Source organism: Manacus candei, unplaced genomic scaffold (genome assembly GCF_025592945.1).
Source record: "Manacus candei isolate 608988 ecotype Guabito, Panama unplaced genomic scaffold, ASM2559294v1 h1tg000077l, whole genome shotgun sequence".
NCBI lineage: Eukaryota > Metazoa > Chordata > Aves > Passeriformes > Pipridae > Manacus > Manacus candei.
The window spans coordinates 1,913,795-1,935,129 of record NW_026138125.1 but is presented as its reverse complement, the minus strand read 5'-3'; the positions used below and the strand labels follow the sequence as shown (position 1 = coordinate 1,935,129).

The window sequence follows — 21,335 nt, the reverse complement described above, 5'->3', positions numbered from 1 at the left end:
TGCAACAAGTCTGTTTGGACAACCCATGCAATATGAATCTAGGTAGTGTTGCAACCACTTAAGAGTTTTAATACTGAATTAAGTTTTGAGCAGAACTATAACTCAATTGGCATGCTCTTGATTTTCTTTCCTAATTAAATTTCATTTAGAGATTGAATTTTTCGGTCAATAGAATTACACAAACTGATAAAGGAGTCAATTCGAAGAACTTTAGTGATACATCAGCAAAAACAACCAGTAACTACTGAGAGTTTCAGAATTAATGATCTTAGTCTTCAAAACTATGAGGTCACTTTCCTATATCTGCAGATAAAATAGGAAAAAAAGTGACCAAAAATTAAAGTTATGTAAGATAAAGGAAATAGGCTTGTCATAAAAAGATTTTGGAGTAGAATAAGGGGCCCAGAGAGACTATTGGCATCAGATAAGTAATATACTCCATTAACTGTCCTTCTAAAATGAACAAGGAAGGAACAATCCAAGAGGGGTTAGTCATCAGGATTTTACCTTCATAAAAACACAGCACTTGCCCTTTATTGCTGAATTAACCTGCTCTTAGACCTGAATTATCACTTTCTCAAAAAAATGAGCCAAGATAGTGCTATCCAGAGCAAAGCTGGGGAAGTGTAAGTTAAGAAACAAGAAGCAAAAAGCCAGGTCTATTTTATAACTAAATAACAACTACAGCCAAGCACTAATAAGCTCTTCCAAGTATTGCCTGATGGAAGAAGTGTGTTTGGCTGCTCCAAGAGTTGAGTCTCAAAGGATTACAGAACCTACTACAGTGAAACTGAGGGGATTCTGGCATCTAAAATAAAAACCAAAGTGGAGTGCTCTTACTTTTTTTCCTCATTATTTGAATTTCAAATGTTATAGGAACAAAATTATTTTCCTTGTGACACGCAACCCCCCCCCCAAAAAAAGAAAAAAAAAACCCAAACCAAAAAAAACCCTGTCTGATCCCAATATGGCTCTTGTTGACTCAGCCTGAAAAGTCATTTTGTGATGCATCTCCTGCTAATAAATTATATACCAAGATCCTAAATGTGGCAAACCCCAGACATATGAAATGAAGACACTTTGGTACAAAGATAACACAAAGTCTGTGGATAGGTTTTTAATTAAAGAAGGAAGGGAAGAAAACAGGCCCTTTTGGACATACAAACCCTTCCTGAAGTCATGAAGACTGTGTACCTAGCTACACTTTCTGAGCATATTAATTGGAAATTAATTAAACCAGTTGGCTTAATAAAACATATTACTTCTATTTATAGATATTGTCTCAGTTTGACTAAATTTATAAGTATAAATATACCCAACTTGAACAGTCCAGTGACAGCTGTGATAGTCAGTGGATAAAGCAAAAATTAATCCAAGTATATAAACCTTACCAATAAAATAAAAAATCTTAAAATATGCATTTTCTAATAGAAGGATGTGAAAATTAAGTGAAATTTCTGGGACTATTGAAGCATCCCTGCACCCTGATACTGAAAATATGTGTAGTCTTGATGATGGAGAAGGAGCTGTCTGCATTACTACATGACTGCCTGCCCCCTGATGACTTCTAGGCATCATTGAAAGCTTGAGACAGAATTTAAAAGAAGCAGAAATTGAATTTTATCATAGTCCAATTAAATTATACGACTGACATCTCCATCTTCCTTTTTGGTTACAGGACAATTTTATTGCAGCAGAGGTTCAAAATTTTACTGACATTTCGAATTTCACCTATGGATGTCTTTTTAAGCAACCAGTAAAATTCAAATTTAAAAACAATTGAAGTTTGAAGTGGGCTTAATACTCTTCATTCTACAAAGAATATTTTTTCCCAATTTCTTATGCTCCTTTTCCTTGTAAAATTAGCAAAAGCTAGTAACCATGCTCAACTCTATCACTGCTAATGTAATGTAAATGTTTTAATGGGGTTATTAACCAACCATCCTATCCATTTTTCTATAAATCCAGATCAGACATCATTCACTATGGATAGACAAATGTCAATATTTATAGAGATCTGTTGCTTTTGCTACTGCTGTACATGCAGAGAAAGGCCTGGCTGCAATACAGGAGAAACTTTTGGCTTTGAATTCCACAAAAAAATGGTTCCCATTTCTTACAAAAAGAATGACATGAATTATGTGATTCCCTGTCTAACAGGATGAGAAACAATTATGAGAATAAAGAATGCAGAAATCCATTAGAACTCTTCTATATGTTGTTGACATTATTTTTACCTCTTCCAAAAAATTATTATCTGAAGAGTTTAATTATTTTACTCACAGCATCTCCCATTGAAATGAAGTATTCAAACACAGATTGTATGCCAGGACTCAGGAAACTAATTCTATTTCCTCCAGCAAAAAAACCCAACAAAATCAATCAGACAAAGAACATTAGGTGGGTAACAGATTCCACTGGGTACTAGAAATTTGATGGCCATCAGAACTTAGAAGAGTTTGATTTAAAGTGTCAAACATCTGCTTGAGAAGATGTAAAAAAGCTCCCAAAACTGGCACACTTTGAAATGTGTATAGTTTCCTGGTTATGAAGAACATGCTTTACAAAATATTCATTTTGGCAGTGGCTATCAGTCCTTTTCCAAACACTTCCCGTGATCATCAGAGCTAAACACTCAGCTACAATTTATTTGACATAAGAAAAGGGTAAAACTCTCTTTTCCAATTCACAAAACAATGTGGGTTAGCTGTTCAAAACAACACATAAATGTTATTATATCACAGAGTTTATCAGACAACTTCCAGAAAAAGTGAGCCGGGGAGTACTTACTTAACATCAGAGCAGAAACAATATAAATATTATTGCTATAGATTAGTAGAAAGGTGATTTCCTCAAATACACAGTACCTTTTCATAAAGATAAAAAGACAACAAGATAAAAAAAATATTCTTTTGCAGATGACACTAAGTGCCAAGGAACAAGACAATAACCCTAATCAGAAATTAGAGTTCAAAATATGGGAAGAAAAAAATAGATGTGAGTTGAGTGTTATTCCCTCTAAAACCTAACCTGTTGCATCTCTTTTCTGACATAGACAAATCCCATAGGTAAATGCAGCTAGTCTCTTTTCTCATTAAATCCCTACATTACCTTCAAGGTACTGATTATGACTTGATTTTTTTTTCTTTAATGCATAAGGTTAAATTTATAAACTATAAATATTTCATGAGTGCAGGAGTCAAACCTGACTAGGAAACAAATGTACATCTACATTTTCAAGCAGCCTTTTTAACAAACCCTAGGTCTGACATGATAGGACAAGTTCTCAGCAGACAGGTGCATGAGGAGAAATGGGCATTGGCTTGGCAAGGGGAAGAGTGATCCAATCTGAATGGGATAAAAAGAATGGTTTTTGATTTCTGTAGTTCACTTTAATTCATGTTTAACCATATAAACCTAATGGAAAATAGTGTTTTGAAAATTAATGTGAGAAAACATGAAGTTATGCACATACATTGGAAGTGTTTAGTTGTTAAGATGCTTTTGGATAGGAATTAACAAGTAATTATAAGTAATTGGATAAGTTTATTACAAAATTATATTGACTTTTGCTTCCTAGAAATTTCCTAGCTTTTTTTTCTTTTCTTTGATGCACAAAAGAAATCTCAGCTGCTTAAATTCTTGTCATCCATTAGAGTCACACTTGGAGAAGAAAGATCTCTCCACATAACATGGGAAGCAGGAATAAAAAGTAAAAAAGAGGAAGATTATTACTTAAGTAACAGGTAGCTGCCTCTTTAAAATTAATGTTCCCTTCCATTCCTCTTCAATGCTTGTGAATATTAACAATGAAATAAACCCACTGTCGAATAAGTCAGTTTTACTCAGTCATATAAAATCTGGAAACGAAATGTCTTCAGTGATATAAAGAAATAACATTGTTTGGAATAGAGACATGTAGTCTTGAATGACTGCATAATTTTTCTCTGAACAAAATAATAAGCTTAGTTTTTGTGGTTTCCCATATTTACAGAGCAATTTTGTCTTGAATTAAGAGCAGTTTTTAAAATAGTTGGGACATGCTCACCGTGAAGAACCTTTTTCAGGATCTTCTGCTCAATTTAATATGACATATTTTGCATTCTATGTTTTTATTCCTCCTTTGTTGCCACAATGGAATGTATCCATGCTTGTGGCTCTTGCTAGCTGTGGCATTTTTTGTAAATATGATCCTGCAATAACATTGTATACAGGAAAAGTAGGTGCTTATGTGAGGTGTTATCAATTACTTACCAAGGTCACCTCATGCTCTTTTCTCTGAGAATCATATTATAGGCACTTCTTCATAGCCTGAAGGAAAAGATACTGAATTATCATATTCTTCTTTCAAAATAACATCCTGATTATTTTTGACCCAAGTTAATATTCAGTCTAAAAATGCCAAGAAGAGAGATGATTTCAATTTAAACTCTATTTAACCCAGTGCAAGAGAAAACCACTAAACGACCTACATACATTGGATAATAATTTAAGCATGCTCTGCAGTTTAAAAATTAATGCAGTTTTGTTGCACTAAGATCAACATTATTTTTTATTTTAAATTAAAAAAAATAGGGTGACTAATATTGGGCTGAGAATTATCTAGACTAAGTTAAAAGAACCTGGTATTTTCATCCTGTTGACCACTGAACATGCTGTGGGGCTACACATAAGCTACAAACAACAGAAAAATATGTATCTGCCTATATGCCATCAAGTAAACAAACAAACAAAAAGGAAAAAAACATCCTACAACATGTAGCCTAATTTGTATTTGTTTGTAGAAGAAAACTATGGCAGGCAACCTTGCACAAGATGGTTGAGGGACTATTAAAAGAAACAAATAGGTTCATGAAAACAGGCTGTGAAATAGAGAATCTAGAGGTTTTCATCACTAAAGAGTCATATTTAATCTATTCATTAGAGTAGGACATGTATCTAAATGGCAAAGAATTATCCGATCCAGAGACAGACACAAAGAGGCAGCTGTACTGCAAACTAGCAGAGCGTTTAAACACCATAAACATTTACTGGAAGGTGTTGCCTCTAGGAAAATCAGGATAACTCAGTCTCAAACTCTGGTCCTAGAGCAGTAACACTGAAGATGATCTGAGGGATGACCTTTCTGGGCCCGATGGCTGCCTGTTCAGTACTGGGTTTGTTTGAGGTGTGCCTCCTGTGGAACCGAATGGGAATGCCATTAACCTCCTGCTGTAACTGCATGAAAGGCATATTGATGAAGTAAGAAAGTGAGCATTTTTTTTTTTAATGTCAACCATGAAACGTCTGATAGACCAAACCAAGAAACCATCCTGAGTTACTAATATTCCCTGATACTGCAACACAAGGCCTGTGACAAATATAGTATTTTGTTGCCAAAAGAAGGCAGTTTTATGTTGTGTCTGTATGAAATGTAACCAAGATGAATGACATAATCTTGCTCTTGTGCCTTTCAACATACTAAAAAGTAATCACGAGGGCAGCTGACCAGCCCTTTCCAAATGTGCAAGAGTGCTCTCAACGTAAGTGCTGCACTTAAGGTGATGGTCAATATGGAACACTGGTTAGTTAATGTCAATGGAATCAAGCAAAATTCCTTCTCAGGAGCCTTTGAGTGCACCACTGTGTTCTGCCAATTCAAGTGAAAACATTCCAGTCAGTAGCCCTAAGAAGAAAAGGAAAACCAGAAATTCAAATGTGATTGATTTTTTTCATTTTTTCAGCAGAGAAAAGGGAAGCGAGGGAAAGGAAGGGAGGAAAGAAAAGGAACAGAGAAAGGGAGAGAGAAAGAAAGAGAGGAAGGAAGGAAGGAAAGAAGGAAGGGAAGGAGAAAGGAAGGGAGGAAGAAAGGAAGGAAGGAAGGAAGAAAGGAAAGAAAAAACCCACCACAAATAACAACAGCAAAACTAGACCACAGACAATCCAGATGAAGAAAATAAAAGAAGTTCTTTCTGTTGTTGCTGATTGCTGTGGTGCATGAGACTTCCATCCTATTTGGAATCAATTTTTTCTGAAAGTCAAAATATTATGGAAATTACAGGCAGTTCCAGCTGGGAGCAAATTTTTTGAAGTGTGTATTAATTTTGTAGCAGCTACAGAACATAGGATGATGTAAGTCCAGTTAGATCAAATCCAGAGATATAGCTCTTCTTTTAAAAATTGATTTTGACTTCTCATTATTCATATCCAACAAAGGGAGGTATGAGGGGCCAAGAAATAAAATAATTTAATAATATAGCTATTAAAGTGAGGTATTTTTCTCTTCATTGACTGCCTACAGGTTTCCTACACAAGAAGTCTGAGAGGGCTGGAAAACAGGATGCAGGTCTTTAAAAACCCAGCTATATGTCTTTGTCCAGTGGAACAGAGTTTGAGTGAAAGAGGTGTCATGAGAGTAAGAGGCAGTGCTGGAAACCAGCTTTCAGCTGCTATGGTGTGGCAGTTTCTCTGCTTCTTAGTAGCTCGTTTATATAGATAATGGTCTGACCTGAAAGGCCCTTCATTATGGATCTACTTAATGTTTCGAATTTGTATTTGCTCAATACAGTCTATCTTCCTTCTCACATGGGGCTATGTTTGAAAGCACTGAAGAGACTCATTTAAAAAAATCTCTAAGACTCTTTGCAGGCCTCATATTCTTTGCTATAGCCTGAACACTATAGCATTTATACAAATAGAGACAGCTGCAGTCACTGCCAGACACAGTTTTATATAAGAGCAGCAATTGAGGACAACTAAAAAAAAAAAAAAAAAAAAGAAACACATTAAAGTTTAAAGCTTGTGCTTTGGTGTTCATAGTTTCTATTTTCCTCTTGATCATTTGGAAACCTACTCTTTTGACCTCTCTTTAAAGAAATGGAATTAGGAATCTCCAGGCACTTTCCTCTTGGGTTGATTTCTGGAAGTTATAAGAATACCAAAATAGCTTCGAGAAACTCATAGAAAGGAAGCAGCATTCAATGAGAGTCACTAGTCAATTTTTCATTTATGCAAGGAATAAGAAAGTTCTTACTGGAATGGATCAGATATGGAGATCAGATATGGATTTATCTCCCTAAAAGAGGAAGGATCCTGCAATAATTGCTTTAGGGAGCATTATATCTGTTGCAGCAATTTCAAGGGACTCTTCATGGTTCGTACTGGCTGCACGTGTATGGGAGGATGTCTCTCCAAACAGACTCACCAAACATTTCTGTATCCTGCCAGTTCCTGAAAAGGAATTGATCTCCAGTCCCTTGTCTCTGACCAGGTTAAAAAACTAGTTCTACTCATTTAAGGATTCTCACTTCACAGATACATATGGCAATCTATTTTTATGGTAAGTAACAAAAGGTAAATATTTTCTACTTTTCATTCACCTCTCACATGCACTTGCGTCATCCATCTGCTCTCGTATTTTGCAGGTTCATGGTCACCAGAGCTTAATAAACAGCCCATTAAAAAATCACGGTCTTTTTTTATGGAATTACTAATTTCCACCCCTCCCAACTCGGCCCAACGCCCTGAACAACACTTCCCTCAAAAGAACTCACTTGTGTTAACTTATGCAGGTGTGAACGAACCTCTTTTGACACTAACATTGAATAGGCAATTTGTAATCTACTATCCATTTCCTGAGGGAAAAGAAAATACTTTTGGCATTGCTTATATTCATAATAATGCTCATCCAACTAGAAGAGCAAGAGCTCTGGGATCACAAAGCAGGGTAGGATAGCTAAAGGTGAAGGTGAAATTTAGGCAAGAGGCATGAAGACCTCCAAAACATTTCATCTAGTAGGTTTGGTAGACTACATGCAAAGAAATCATAAGATTAAGTAAAAAGGAAACACCAATCCCTCACACCACAACAACCATCTCAATTCCGCAAGGTTGCCAGAATGCCTATTAGTTTCTAAGCCAGTATTCTATGTGACTCACCTTAATATTTCCTTACATTTACTTTTTTATGTAATTAATGGTTTAAAATACAGCTGAAAAGGTTTTGAAGGTTAGTATACAGCTTTAAGAGGCATTTTTTAAAACTAAGACATTTTGGTAGTACTGTTGCACTGACTATTCCCAAACAGGTATTACTAAACTGCTACAAAACTTTCTTTAAGGCTGATATCAACAAGATTCTGACAACTTATAAAATCATGTCCCTTTTATGCTCGCATAAATATTAATTTCCAGCTGGCCTTTCTATATTCCCCAAATTTGCTAATTCCTCAAAAGAGATGGGCAACCTGATCTTAATATAATTTAAATAGGGATTATATCCCTACATATCACCCAAGGACCAGGGCTTCAATGCCCAGTTGTCTTCTGATGTTTCCTAGGGTCAAGTCAAAACACGATGCAGTTTCACAATTTATCTGCATGCCAGTAAGCATGAACTGGGAGACTGTGCGAGCACAAAGAAGGCTTTGTTTATTTGCACCTCTCTATCTAGTCATTAGAAACCAGCAGAGAAGAAACAAGCAGCTCTGGCACAGATTTAGCTGCAAAATTTTACATTTTTAGAAAACATTTCTGTGCACCTAAGGTTTTAATTTTGTCCCTATGTTCTTCTGTAGCCCTAGGAAAGGCAGGTGAGCGAACTGAGAGCAGCCCTGAACGCCAGCAAGTCTCCAGCTGTAATTCCATGCTTCAGTATGTTCTAGGACAGTTTTAGGCTGTGTCACAGAGCGCCAGAGCTGGGGGTTCTGAGAGGTGCCAACGTGAGGTGATTCTACTCTTATCCCGAAAAAGGGCTCTGGTAGAGGGAGAATGAGCGAACCCCCGGCAAAGGGGAGCCGCGTTTTTACCTGTGTGAGGGAGGGCGAGGCGGACGGAGCCTCGCTCCGCAGGGCCCGCATCCGCAGCCCGCGGGAGCGACGGGAGGGCTCCGGGTTTGGACAGTCCCTGGACAGCTCTTCCCTCTAAGGCTCCGGGAGGAGGAGGAGGAGGCGGCAGAGCCTGCCATGGCGAGGGGAGGCTGACGAGTCTCCCGCTCTTCCCAAGCCGCTCCCGCCGCCGAAGGAGCTCCCTGGGGCGGGGAGGGGACGGGCAGCGCCGGGAGGCGGCACCGCTCCCCCCCTGCCCCTCTCCGCCGCCGGCGCGGGCAGTGATGAGGCGGCCGTGGGGAGCGGAGCAACCGGAGTTTGTTTGCTGCCTGCCCTCGTCTTCCCTGATGCTCTGAGCCGGAGTCTCCTCCTCTCCCCGGGCTCGCACCCGGGCTGGATGCTCCGCTCTCTCCTCGCTCCGCTGCCACAGCCGCCGGCCGCTTCCCGCCGCCCCGCAAGAGATGGAGCCGTCCGCTGCCCCCCTGGACACCACCCCGGACCCCGCCATCGTGCAGCCTCCCGGCGCCAGCCCGCCGGTGCCCCCTCGGGAGCAACAGCAGCAGGAGCAGCTACGGATCGGGGAGAGCGGGCAGTTCAGCGAGGGGCTGGAGGACAGAGGTGAGCCCCCGTCCGTCCATCACCCGCCTCCCTGCGCGCTGCCCTCGGCCGTCACCTCCCCTCCGTCCCGAGGAGCCTGACACCCACCCCGACAGCCCTGCCGACACCTTCCCTGCAACACCCTCTCGCCTCGCTCTCCCGGACCCGCGCCCTCCTCTTTCCGGCACAGCATCCCTGCCCGCACCCTCCCCTTCAGCCCTGGCAGCCCCACACCGGCTCCAGCCCCCCGGGCTGCCCCCTCCAGCCCCGCTCTCCTCCTACCCCACCGCCCCCGGCCGCCCACCGCTCCCGCACTCACTTCACACCCCCGCGCCGCCCTCGGAGCTTTTCCCCGTTTTAGCTCCCGTGCGAGCGCTCCGCGACAGCTTTGAAGTATTTTTATAAACTCTATTCGTGGCTGTTCCCACCTCGCCCGGAAACTTGCCTGCCTGGCGGGGGAGCGGGTGCCGGCGGCACATGGCTCCACAGGCAGAGCCCGGGCGAGGGGCGCGGGTGGCCCCCGGTGTTCCCAGTGCTCCCGGGAGGGCCGGGCAGGGCCAGGCAGGGCCAGGCAGGGCCGGAGGTTTCCTGGCCGCTGAGGTTCCCTGCCCGGTCGCAGCCACCACCCCGAGCAGGGGCACATCGGGGCGTATTTGGAGGGGGGTCCACCCCAGCCAGGCTGGGGGCTGAAGTCGGGGCACTGGTCTCACGCCTTGTCTCTCTTCCCCCGCCATACATCGCACTTCCACATAACTCGTTTTTTGTTATTTACCTAAATACCTGACTAGGGGTGGGAAGCTGCCTGCTTCCAGACCGTGTTGCGCATTTATCCAAACACACCTATTTCGGACATCTGTTCAGGGTGTGTAAGGCACTCACGTACCTGCCGCCCACAAAGGCAGCTGCCATTTTAACCCACCCCATTGCCCTGTCCTCCACACCGCCTCCAGGCTCCTCTTCCACACAATTTGTCTCCATTTTTTATTTCATGTACAGGCTTCCCTTAGCCTCTCTGTTGCCTTTTTTTTTTTTGCTTTTTCATTTTGCTTTCAGCACCCCAGAGTCCTTTTTGTGTTCTCAGTCTTCATCCATAATCCCTCTACACGTTACCCCCTCTATCTCCCATTCTTTTCCCAGCTTTCCAAATCCTAGACACAAAGTAGAGAAGTAAGAGGGAATAGCAATCACCACCTTCCTGACAGGTTTCAGTCATGCTGGGGCTGGGGACAGCCCTTAATCAAGGGGTACCCTCATTGTCACCACCAAAGGCAGAGGACAGACATTGTACCTGAGGACAATTTGAGGCTTTGGTTCCTGTTTTAAATAATGGGAGTGAGGAATTTTGATTATAGTTCAAACATGGAAGTTTGATTGCAGAAATTTTTAATTTGTGCCCAGTATGACAGAGAGAAAGTTAAAATCTGTCCCTTTTGGCAATAAGGGTAATTCCATAATACCAGATTGCCTGTTGTTCCTAAACTATCTCTTTCTATGAGGGAGATGAGACTAAAGCTGCTGATTTTATTTCCTTCTTTGCCTTCATGCTCTTCTTACAGCCCTGGCAGAAGCTTTCTTTTAGCCTTTTCTGTAGTCACTGATTCCATGTACCAGGATAATTCCCAGTCATTGTAGAGAAAAATCTGGTATGCTTTTTGCAGGTTGTCCCTGTTGAAAATGTTAACAGTCTGTCCTTTCAGATCGTACTTTTTCTTACGATCCTTTCCAATGAATCATAGCAGACCCAGTTATAGAGATGATGCTTCCATGTTTGCTAAAAATAAAAACTAACCCTAAATTTTGGAACAAGATATTTGCTCTTCAAGAGCCAGATCCAAAATCAATGATAATTTTGTGTATTGTGTCCCTGAATTAACATTCTTAGATGAACGGGTTTTTTTATTAGCCCGATCTCTTCCACAAATTCTAGCTTGACATTTTAAAATAATCCCTTAGCCAAATAGAAAAGTACTTCTGGTAAGTCAGCATATGGTAAAGAATATCCTAGAATCACTTCACAAATATGCCAAGCTTGTGTTCTGCAACTGTTAGGCAGGTTTTTTCTCCTTCTGATTTTTTTTATGGGAAGAAAATCTGTTAATATGTGAAGATACTGAAAGACAAAGTAAAAATCCAGTGGATTTAACCAGTTCATCATCTTTTCTATACCTTAAGGATATCCATGTGCTAAATAAATTAATGGCAATAAAATTACTCAGTTTGCTAATTTCAGGGTGGAGGAATTTTATTTGTAGGTGCCAGCTCTTTTTTTTTTTTTTAGCAATGCAGGTCGTACTGAAAGATTATCTTTCAGCCTCCTGTAGATGCTTGAAACTTGCTTTCTTTTGGTCCGTGGAAAAAATATGGTGGTTTACCTTGTGAATTATGTTGTGTGTAAATTAATGAGCTGTCGTTGCTTCTAAATGATTTTCATGCTGTGGGCTTGGTAGTCATGTGAATGAGTCTGTATTATTCTGTGCCAGCTTTAGGACACTCGTAAGAATTATGTGATCTTTCTCAGGGTGGAAAATTTTAGATAGAGAAAATTTATGTGAATTATTTTAGGAAGGAAGGGATCACATCCCTGACAGCTAGAATATGCCAGCCATTTTGAGAGACAGAGGGAAACACACACACACACACACACACACACACACACACACACACACACACATGGCAGAAGTGGTTCAGTTTTATAAAGATCACAGTCTCTGTCATACTGGACACGTGCTTGACATGTGAATAGTAATCAGCAGTGCTACACTAGTTGTGGGGCTCATTATACATTCCTCAGTTTAATTAGGGTATTGTTTGATTTTTAAATATCAACAACGTATGTTGGACTTCCCAGGTAACAGTGAGCTGTAGCTCACGTGAATTATAGGATGTCTTTAAAGAGAGAAACAGGTGAGGTTATCTGTCATTCTGATGTGTGTTTATTTGAGGTTTGAAATGTTGAGAATCAAAATCGGCTAAGAAAACCTACTTTGCTTTACGTTCCATCAAATTTTGGGCCATTATTTAAAATCCTTGGTTTGGGGAGGGGACAAGAGGGGTGGAGACACAAAATGTGAGAAGACGTGTTTTCTCTATGGCTGTGTTAGCAGAAATCTCTCCTTTATTTCAAGATGTGTTGTTAAATTACCTCAGATAGCAATTAAACTGTGCATCGTTATATATAGTAGCAGAAGATAGGCCAAACATTAGGGGAAAAAAAATTCTTCACACAAATGAAGGCAAGCATGTGAGAAATAGCTGTGCAGTGCTATCCCTAACAGACTCAAACCTCTCAGAGTTGTCATCTGCCAGTTTTCATGTATTAAACAAAGAAAGAATACTCATAATAAGAAACAGATATCATTTCAATGTAGGGCCTGGTGCATGCAAGTTTGCAGGTTCTTTTCCATTCATAAAGGGGGAAGTGTATAGCACAAAAGCATGATGATATTTTAAATTTTCTAAGAACACAGTACAAGCATGAAATTCTCGGAGTGGCTTTTTGAACTGCTGAAAAGAAACTCTCTCTGCTTTATTGTAATTGAGGTGTAAAAAGCATGAAGCGTTTTCCCAAGGCAGCATGAAGCCCACCAATTATGCTAGGATTAGAACCAGTAATTTCAACAGACTTCAAGTGGCAGAATAAAATCTGATGGCTCAAATTGTTGCCACCCCTGGACGCCTGCCCCTCTGCTGACACATTGCTGCCCCCAAGGCAGAGATGTCTGATTCAGTTCTGAGTTGATTCCAAAACCATGGCAGTTTTCAGCCAGTATATTAAAGTCAGTTGAAATTAATATCTGTTAAGGTTAATAAACTTGGTTAAACACGGTGTGGATCCAGGACACTGAGAACCTGATGAGGTGTTCCTGCCTTGAAAGTGGCTATATCCATCAGAGAGAAAACTGGGGAAGGTGAGGATAATAACAGAGTCCACTGTTACATTTTGATCTGATGCTGAGTTTACCAGAGCCCTTGTTCTCAACCCTTAGTCCAGCTACAGAAAGTTGTGCTATTAAACCAGTGTCCCGGTTCAGTGCATTCAGTGCAGGCAAATCTCTCTGAAAAGTGCTCATCACCTGAGAGGAACCATCCACATCTTTTGGAGTAATTAATTAAGAAGCTTAAAGCCATCAGGTGTTCTCTCCAGTTAGGCAGATTTGAGCTGGAACATGCTAGTGAAAAAGAATGTATGTTTTAAATGAGCTGAATACATTAAACATAAAAGGATCAGAATGGAATATACAGAAGACAAATATCTAAAGACTGCATGCATTTTAGAAGTGGCCTAAGATTCAGACTGAGAGAATAAAAACCAGACAATACTGTTAATTTATTTTTAACCTGCATTCTCTGTGATTTAAGATGAGTGGACAAAAGACTTCCACAAATTAAAATCATCAAAAAAGAGAGAAAGCAACCGCATTCCTTTGTGTTCAACAGACTTCTACACTGATTGCAGTAAGGACAGAATTAGTTCCTCACTTAGCCCCTGATGGGAATGTGTTCTTACCTCAAATGAAGGACAATACACTTCAAGATGCTTTTTCAGCTGCAGCCGCTTTCATTCTAAGGCTTACCCGCTTTTACTTCCATGCACAATACGTGCAGTGTATCCCTGTGCATCAGGAGGTTATTCCACAGAGACTGGTGAGCACGAGTTTCTCTCCTGTGTTAATTATATTCAGGATCCTGGAGTTCTGATACAAGGTTTGATCTGAATGAGCACAGGACTGAGCCATTTCTTGTGTAGATGTACAGGTGGAAAATGTTAAGTGGTGTGAATTCCTGCCACTGCCCTACAACTGCAGTGCTCCTTTCAAGTGATTGATATGTGGGTCGTTCTGTGTGAAATCAAAACAGCTTGAGTGTGCTTTTCTTGCTTACTTGCATGTTTCTGGTGGCCTCAAGCACTCAGCCTTAATAATGTGAGCAGGATTTGATTCTGTATTGCTTCTATATGTAATATAGAATGGAAATATATGTAAATATAGGGCTGAACTAACACAGCTGTGTTTTTAAAAGGAGCAATGTATTGTTCATACCCTCTTTGCTTATTGCTTATCAGGTTTACTAGAAAGCAGTACAAGGCTAAAACCTCATGAAGCTCAAAGCTACAGAAAGAAGGCATTGTGGGTTTCCTGGGTCTCCATTATTGTCACACTGGCTCTTGCCGTGGCGGCTTTCAGTGAGTATTGGGAATATTTTAAATCTTCACACCTCTTCCTTTTTGTTTTTCTTTTGGTCTCAGAATTTCTCTCTTTGTGGAAGCTTTCTTATGTTTTTTCTTTGCAGCTGCTATAGAGGTTTCTCTCTAGACTGCCTGTGTCTGCATGTTGCTTATAAATTAGTAAAACTGTTGGCTTTTTTCTGCAGAGGATAGGGCTGTTGAAGGTCGGAGAAAGAAACGGGAGACATTGCTTCCTGCTAGCATTTATGCATGTGGAACTGTTCATTTTAGAGAATAGTGTAAAAAATCATTATGCAGTGGGTTGCTTTTAACCAAAGGGGTCAAATATGACAAGTCTCAATCCACTTGGGATTTGTAGTGGGAAAACTATAATAAAGAATAGTGAATTTTAAGGGAGAAATATAAAATTTATTTGTATTACACTGACAGATACTTTAAGACAACACTAATCTGGAAGAGAAATCCCAATTTCTTTTTTAGACCAGTGTTTTTCTAAAAGTTTCAAGGCATTTTTTTCTAGTTTACCTTTACACAAATAATTTGAGTGGAAAAAAACCCAAACCAAAGCTGTGTGGAAAAAAAAGGAAATATATTACTATTATTTCAAAACTGGGGAAAAAAGCAACATTGTGTAAATATATATTTTAGTTCAATGCCAATTTGTAGAATACAAGCTTTCTATCTTGGTCAATTAAGTAACACATTAAAGACAAAAGGAAGTGTGGAATCTGGAACAAAATCTTTGCAGTGGCACATTCTCTGTTTGAAAGAAGGAAAAATCAGAAGTGACTGAATTCATGTGTTTATATAAACAAAAGGAAAGCTCCATCTAGGAGACATCAAAGAAGTCTCAAAACATCAATCTCAAGCTTGATAAAGACAGACTTGCATTATTTTTCCTTTTTTTTTTTTGAAGTCACAGCAGCATGTCTTTTATTATTCTAATCTGCATTGTATGACCTGCTGCTGGAAGTTGGTGTCAGCTCCCAGGAGAGGTTATTAAAATCTGACCAAATGGTCTCTGAAAACTCAACATATATTACTCAGAGCAATTTGTATAGAAACACAGATACAATAACTTGATTCAAAAATAAGCAAAAAGAGAAGAAACACTTAAAAACAGAATCTGACACTGTAAAGAATTGTAATGTTAACAAGAGAACTAAACAAGTTTCCATTTTGTTCTGCTTCATGAAAATACAGTAGTTTGTCTTTGCTACTGAAGCAACATAAAAGTAAGTACAGTGTTACAAAATAATTTTGTTACCTACTAACACTATAGTTTTATTGTGAAATGGCTTAATTTTATTTTACATTTTCATTTGTCAGGGTTGCAAGACATAAGTGTAATACAGATAACTAAAATGCTTTCTTTTAAAAGGATCTTTTAAAACATTTTGTAAGATTAGTTAGGGATTTCAGAAATTTTCTGAAACCTTTTATTTTTTTCTTTTTATTTTTCTTCCCCCCCCTCCTTATTTTTGGGACTCTGTTAGTGTTTAGAGAGAAAAAAAACCAGCAAAGTATGTAGTCCCTGCCTGGATATACTGTGGTTGCTTACTCAGCTGGAGGGGATTGGCACTGAACTACTGAAATCAGCTGTCAGTAGTAGACTAATTATGATGTTTTTGGAATGTATCTTTCCCCATGGCAGAAGCTAAATTTATGAAGAATAGAAGAGGAATCAGCTCACAGATATATATTAAATCTGTATGGAATCTCTTAATAGGCAGTTGGCAGTTAACTTACATGCCACAAAAGCATTGCCAGGGCTTTTCATCTGTGTAGTATTAAAAATTTTTAATTTTTGAGGAAAATACAGTGACTCTTCTAGAAACACTTTGCTCTCCCATGCAAATTCAGAAGTTCTGCTCAGTTTGTCATCTCACATTGGCTGCTCTCTTCCTCTGTGCTGTCCTTTTAGCAGGTTCCCCTAGCCAGTCCATGAGTTGGGAGAGGTGCCAGGTGACCACAATATGCTGCCTGTTTGATATAAATGACTAGTTGTCACTTTGGGGTGTCTGACACTGACAATTCTTTGCAAACACCTGCTATTTAAAGCATCCTCTTTCCGTTTCACCTCTTGTCTGTGATGGTGAAGTGTTGGCAATACAGTCCTGATGTTCCATTTCAGTGAAAAATGAGGATCTTTTGCTAATAGCTGGGCTACACGGACTGTATTCTCACTACTCTTTCTGACTCCTCTATAAATTCTCTTCCTGCAAATTTCTATTTTATCCTCTTACAGGATTCAAAATTCTTTCCTTCGCGTGTATCTCATGGTGCTGCTTTTGCAGCACTTTATATAGTAAAGATACTAGGCCAGGGAACTGATGTTATTTGATAAATCCAGTTGAAGAAATGGAGGACATGAAAGGTAAGAAGAATACCAAGAGGAGTGATGCCGATGTGGAAAGTAGGGAAGTGGTTCAGGAGCCTGCTTTTCCAACCAAGTGTTTGTAACTAGACTTCCTTTCCTTTTTTTATGGTCTACTCACCATCCTTCCTTTAAAGACTAGTCTAGTTTCTTCCAACACTATGCTTTTCCATCATTAGAGTAAGTTGGAATGGTTGACCTATGGCAAACAAGGCTTGATATCATAGAATAATAGAATGCTAAGGCTGGAAAAGACCTCTAAGATCATTGAGCCCATTAAAACTGCCCTACCACCTTCATGACTAAACCATGTCCCTGAATGCCACATTCACATGTTGTTTAAACACTTCCAGAGATGATGATGATTCCACCACTTTGCAGCCTGTTCTGATGCCTGCCCACCCTTTCAGTGAAGAAATTTTTCCTAATATCCAATCTAAACCTCCTCTGGAGCAACTTGCAGCCATTTCCACTCCTCGTGTCACTTGTTAGCTGTGAGAACAGACCAACCCCCAGCTCACTACAACCTCCTTTCAGTTAGTTGTAGAGAGTGATAACATCCCCATTGCTTTGTCTGTGTGTTGCTATTAGAAAGAACCTGTGTGCAGTGTATTGTAAGGTGCAAAAATTCAAGCTATGACATACTTATATACACCTCTATAAAACGGGTGTATGCTATGTATTCTCTCTGGGATGGGGTGTTTTGTGGCCTGAAACACCAGAATATAGGAGTTTGGACGCTGGTATATACATCAAACTGTGTCTGTGCTCTGGATGTGGAAAGCTCAGCTAGGCTAGGCTGGATATGGAGCAGAAGGAGTGCTTAAGGGAAAGTGAAGTTGTCATCTTTCTTTCACTAATACTGAGAAGTAGGACTTGCACCGGCCACGAAATCAGCTTTTCCCCTTAGCTGAAAGAAGAGATCTCTTACTATCAGGTACTTAATAAACTTAACTTTACCACAGAAATACTGTACTTGTAAAAGACCATTTGGAAGTTTCGGCTGCTGTCTCTAACACAGCTCCTGCACCGTGGCAATCAGTTGGTCTCACTGGCTTTGGGTGCTGTTGGAGGTGCTGTTCTCCAGCATGTGGTTGCATAAGGCTTCAATAAAATCTCTACAGACTTAAATTTGTAAGGTCCTTGAGGTCAGTGGAGCCCTATGGTATTGTCTTTAATGGCTGAGAGTTAGGTGCTCTCAGAATCTTTTGACATTGTGGTTTTGTGCAATACTTTTATGATCAAATGTTAATCTATACCTGGTGAATAAATTAATTTTGCTCTTCATTTCAATGCTGCCTGAAAAATTCATGCTTGTAGAATTCCCATCAAGAGTGGATTTACATTGTTATAAATATATAGTAATAAACTGAGTCTGAGCAGGATAAAAATTATTGAAATGAATATTAGATTATTCCGTAGCACTCCAAGGAAGTACTGGAATAATAATTTTAATATAATTGTTTCTGATTTACAATAATACAAGAAAAGAATGATAAAACATGAACATCTTTCTGGTTTGTTTTTTTTTATTTGCAGTTTGTGTCTGTGTAGTATAAGGCTGCAGTGATTTCATAATTACAACTATAACTTCTTTCTGTAGCTGCAGTATTAAAGGTTCTTACTAGTCTAGTTTCAGAATCATATTTGAGGATGAAGTACTATTGCAGGTGGAATGGAACTCTGGTGTTTTGAAACCCATTATTAGTTTCTTGACATTGACGTTACTAAAACGTAATTTTAAAGAATATGCAAATATAGCTTTTGCTGTTCCAGTTTGGTTTCTGCTCTGCTTTGATAATATTGTCAAAGCAGAGAACAAACCCATTGTCTGCTATTTTTTGTCCTATGGAGACTTGATTCACCGAAAGCAGTGTGTTCATTCATCTTCCTTATTGGATTAGCTAAAATGGTTTCACAGTGAATGGAGTGGTCATATCAATATATCAAAACAATGTACAGGCCAAATTCTGCACTAAAAGCTCTCTTTGTAGTTGGAGAAGATTTAGAATGTGTGCCTTTGTAAATGTGAGCTTTGTCAAGGGCTTGCAGACAGCCCATCCCAGTGTGGTCAGGCCAGGCCCTGCGTGCTGATCATCCCAGGGAGTGGCACTGGGATGCTGGCAAAGTGCTGGGGAAGTCACAGCAGGTTGTCCAACCTATCTGCATGTTTGCTTTAGAGATCACTCCTTTTAGATCACCACAGGCATGTTTAAAGTTTAGCTGTGTAGAAATAGCTGAAAACTCGAGTGCAACAATAGGTCCATGATTTGAGGTCATATCCTGGTAGTCTGGTGCAGTAAGTAAGTGTTGTTGTCTTGATAAGGTGAATTGTGTTTATCTGTAGAGTATCTCAGGTGGAAGCTTGGTACATACAGTTCTGTAGGTGGGAGTATTTGCTATTATAGGATTAGCTATTGGGCCACGGGTAAGATATTACAAATAAATGCAAAAGACACTGATGTTCTGATTTTGTATACAAAATCATTTGTGTTTCAGAATTAATCTCTAAAAAATTATTTATTAAAGTGAACTTTCACATACTGAGATTAGAGAGGCATTCTGTTTGAAATGTATAGTCCACAGTCTTAAAAATTTCAGGGTAGGTCTTACTTTCAGAGTAAAGCGTCATGCTAATTCAGATTCTAACAGACAGATATAAATGCCAACAAATTTAGGAAGTGGTTGCAGGTCCACTTTCTTCATTGGAATGACATTGAGTCATAAAGTCTCATTTGGGTTAGCTGTAGGACAACTGCTGATTTTCCTCCACTATTATGCTACTCTGGTGCATGCAAATGAAGTTACATGGGACAAATATTGAGCAATCAAAGGTGTCATTCTCTGGATGCTCACATGGGATGTATTGATGTAATCTGTCACTCCTCATCTCAGACATACCGCTCAGACAACTGAGATGGGGAGTGACTATATTAATTTATTGATGAATATATCATTTTCTCAGTGAGCCATTCCTATTCTTGCTTGAAAAATTAAATATAAGTGGGTTTTCCCTTATGTTTGCACAGTACTTAGTATATCCTGGGCACAGCTGTGAATCATAATAATACTATTAATAAAAAATGTAGGGGAAGGTTCATGGTTCTGAGGCTCTCTAGTTTGGATATTCAATTCAGTATTCTTTAAAGGTCACTGAATTTCAGACAAATGATGGGCATTCAGCACTCAGGCCAGGTTTAGAGTGTCTCAGCTGGGTACTAAACAGAGCTCTGCAGGATCACTGGCCACACAAAAAGTCTTGGTCTTTGTGTTTTATCTTCCAGGAACTATACAGAATTACATTTCTCACTCCTAAAAACCTGGGAGTTGTTTTTCTCTTTTTTCTTTCTTTCTTTTTTTTTTTTTTCAGTAGAGCAGATTACATTTATTCAGAAAGTTACATTTCAAGTCACAATACCACACAGACACTTAAAAACAAGCAAAGACTAAATACAGAACAGAACTGCTGTGTGGTAGTATGCAGATCCCTCACTTTGCATATTTTTCAGGGCATTTAATTACATCAGTTACAAAAAGACAGATGCTTCAGGGCTGCAGTCTCTCAGAAGCATTAATGAAATATGGAACTTAAATTCCCAAGGTAGAGTTCTGATATTGGTGACACTTGTGCTTCCCTGTCGTCTCCGTTATAGCTGCACCACTAGAGTCAAAAATAGAGTTTGGTCCTAACCATGTTACACGCAAGATCTAAAGGACAAAAGATCCATTTTCTGGGCAACACTGGCAGAAGATAGCCTTTTGTATAGGTCAGTCTGTACTTAATAACAGGAAAATGCAATTTTCATTCACTGAAAATGAAATAAGAGGCCAGTAAAGGCCTGCCTAATTTTTTTTTTCAGGCATACAAAACTGTAAGTGACTTTCTTGGGAGGAGAAAATAACATATGGATGTCAAGTTCAAGACTGATAGCTGTTGAACAGAAGTGTAGGTCTAAAATCTGCAATGCTTCACACTTCATGAAATCTTTTCCTTGGCTGGCAGGAAAAATGATGGTAGAAGTCTGTGAAATCTAGAACAGGCTATACAATGGTATAATGTATTTGAACAGTAAACAATTAAAAAATTGTTGTTGTGGTGGAAGCTTATTAAAACAGCTGGGTTTGTGTTTAAGTGCTAGCCTTTAAAACACAGTAGCCTGTTGTATTTTTGCATTAAGGAATTGCAATTTAATCATTCCTTGTGCTAAGTACTTATTCCTTTCTCATGAGAGAAGATCATCCCAAAGAGATTTGAAATTAAACCAGGATACTGATATTTAGGGAAAACTAGCACTGCAACATCATTACTGAAGAATGAGAAACATGCAAGTATGTTAAATCTAGACTATATAGTATAATAGTCACAATCACA

General features: G+C 39.4%; 1 protein-coding gene across 1 annotated transcript in view; it reads left to right on the top strand.

Moving 5' to 3' along the window:
• Positions 1–8,666: 8,666 nt before the first annotated feature.
• TMEM163 (transmembrane protein 163) overlaps positions 8,667–21,335 on the top strand; it is a 93,109-nt gene continuing 80,440 nt past the window's right edge. Inside the window, exons 1-2 of the mRNA XM_051810316.1 lie at positions 8,667–9,422; positions 14,464–14,583. Of these exons, the coding sequence (XP_051666276.1) occupies positions 9,266–9,422; positions 14,464–14,583 (277 nt within the window). The 5' untranslated portion in view covers positions 8,667–9,265. The remainder of the gene's footprint in view (positions 9,423–14,463; positions 14,584–21,335) is intronic.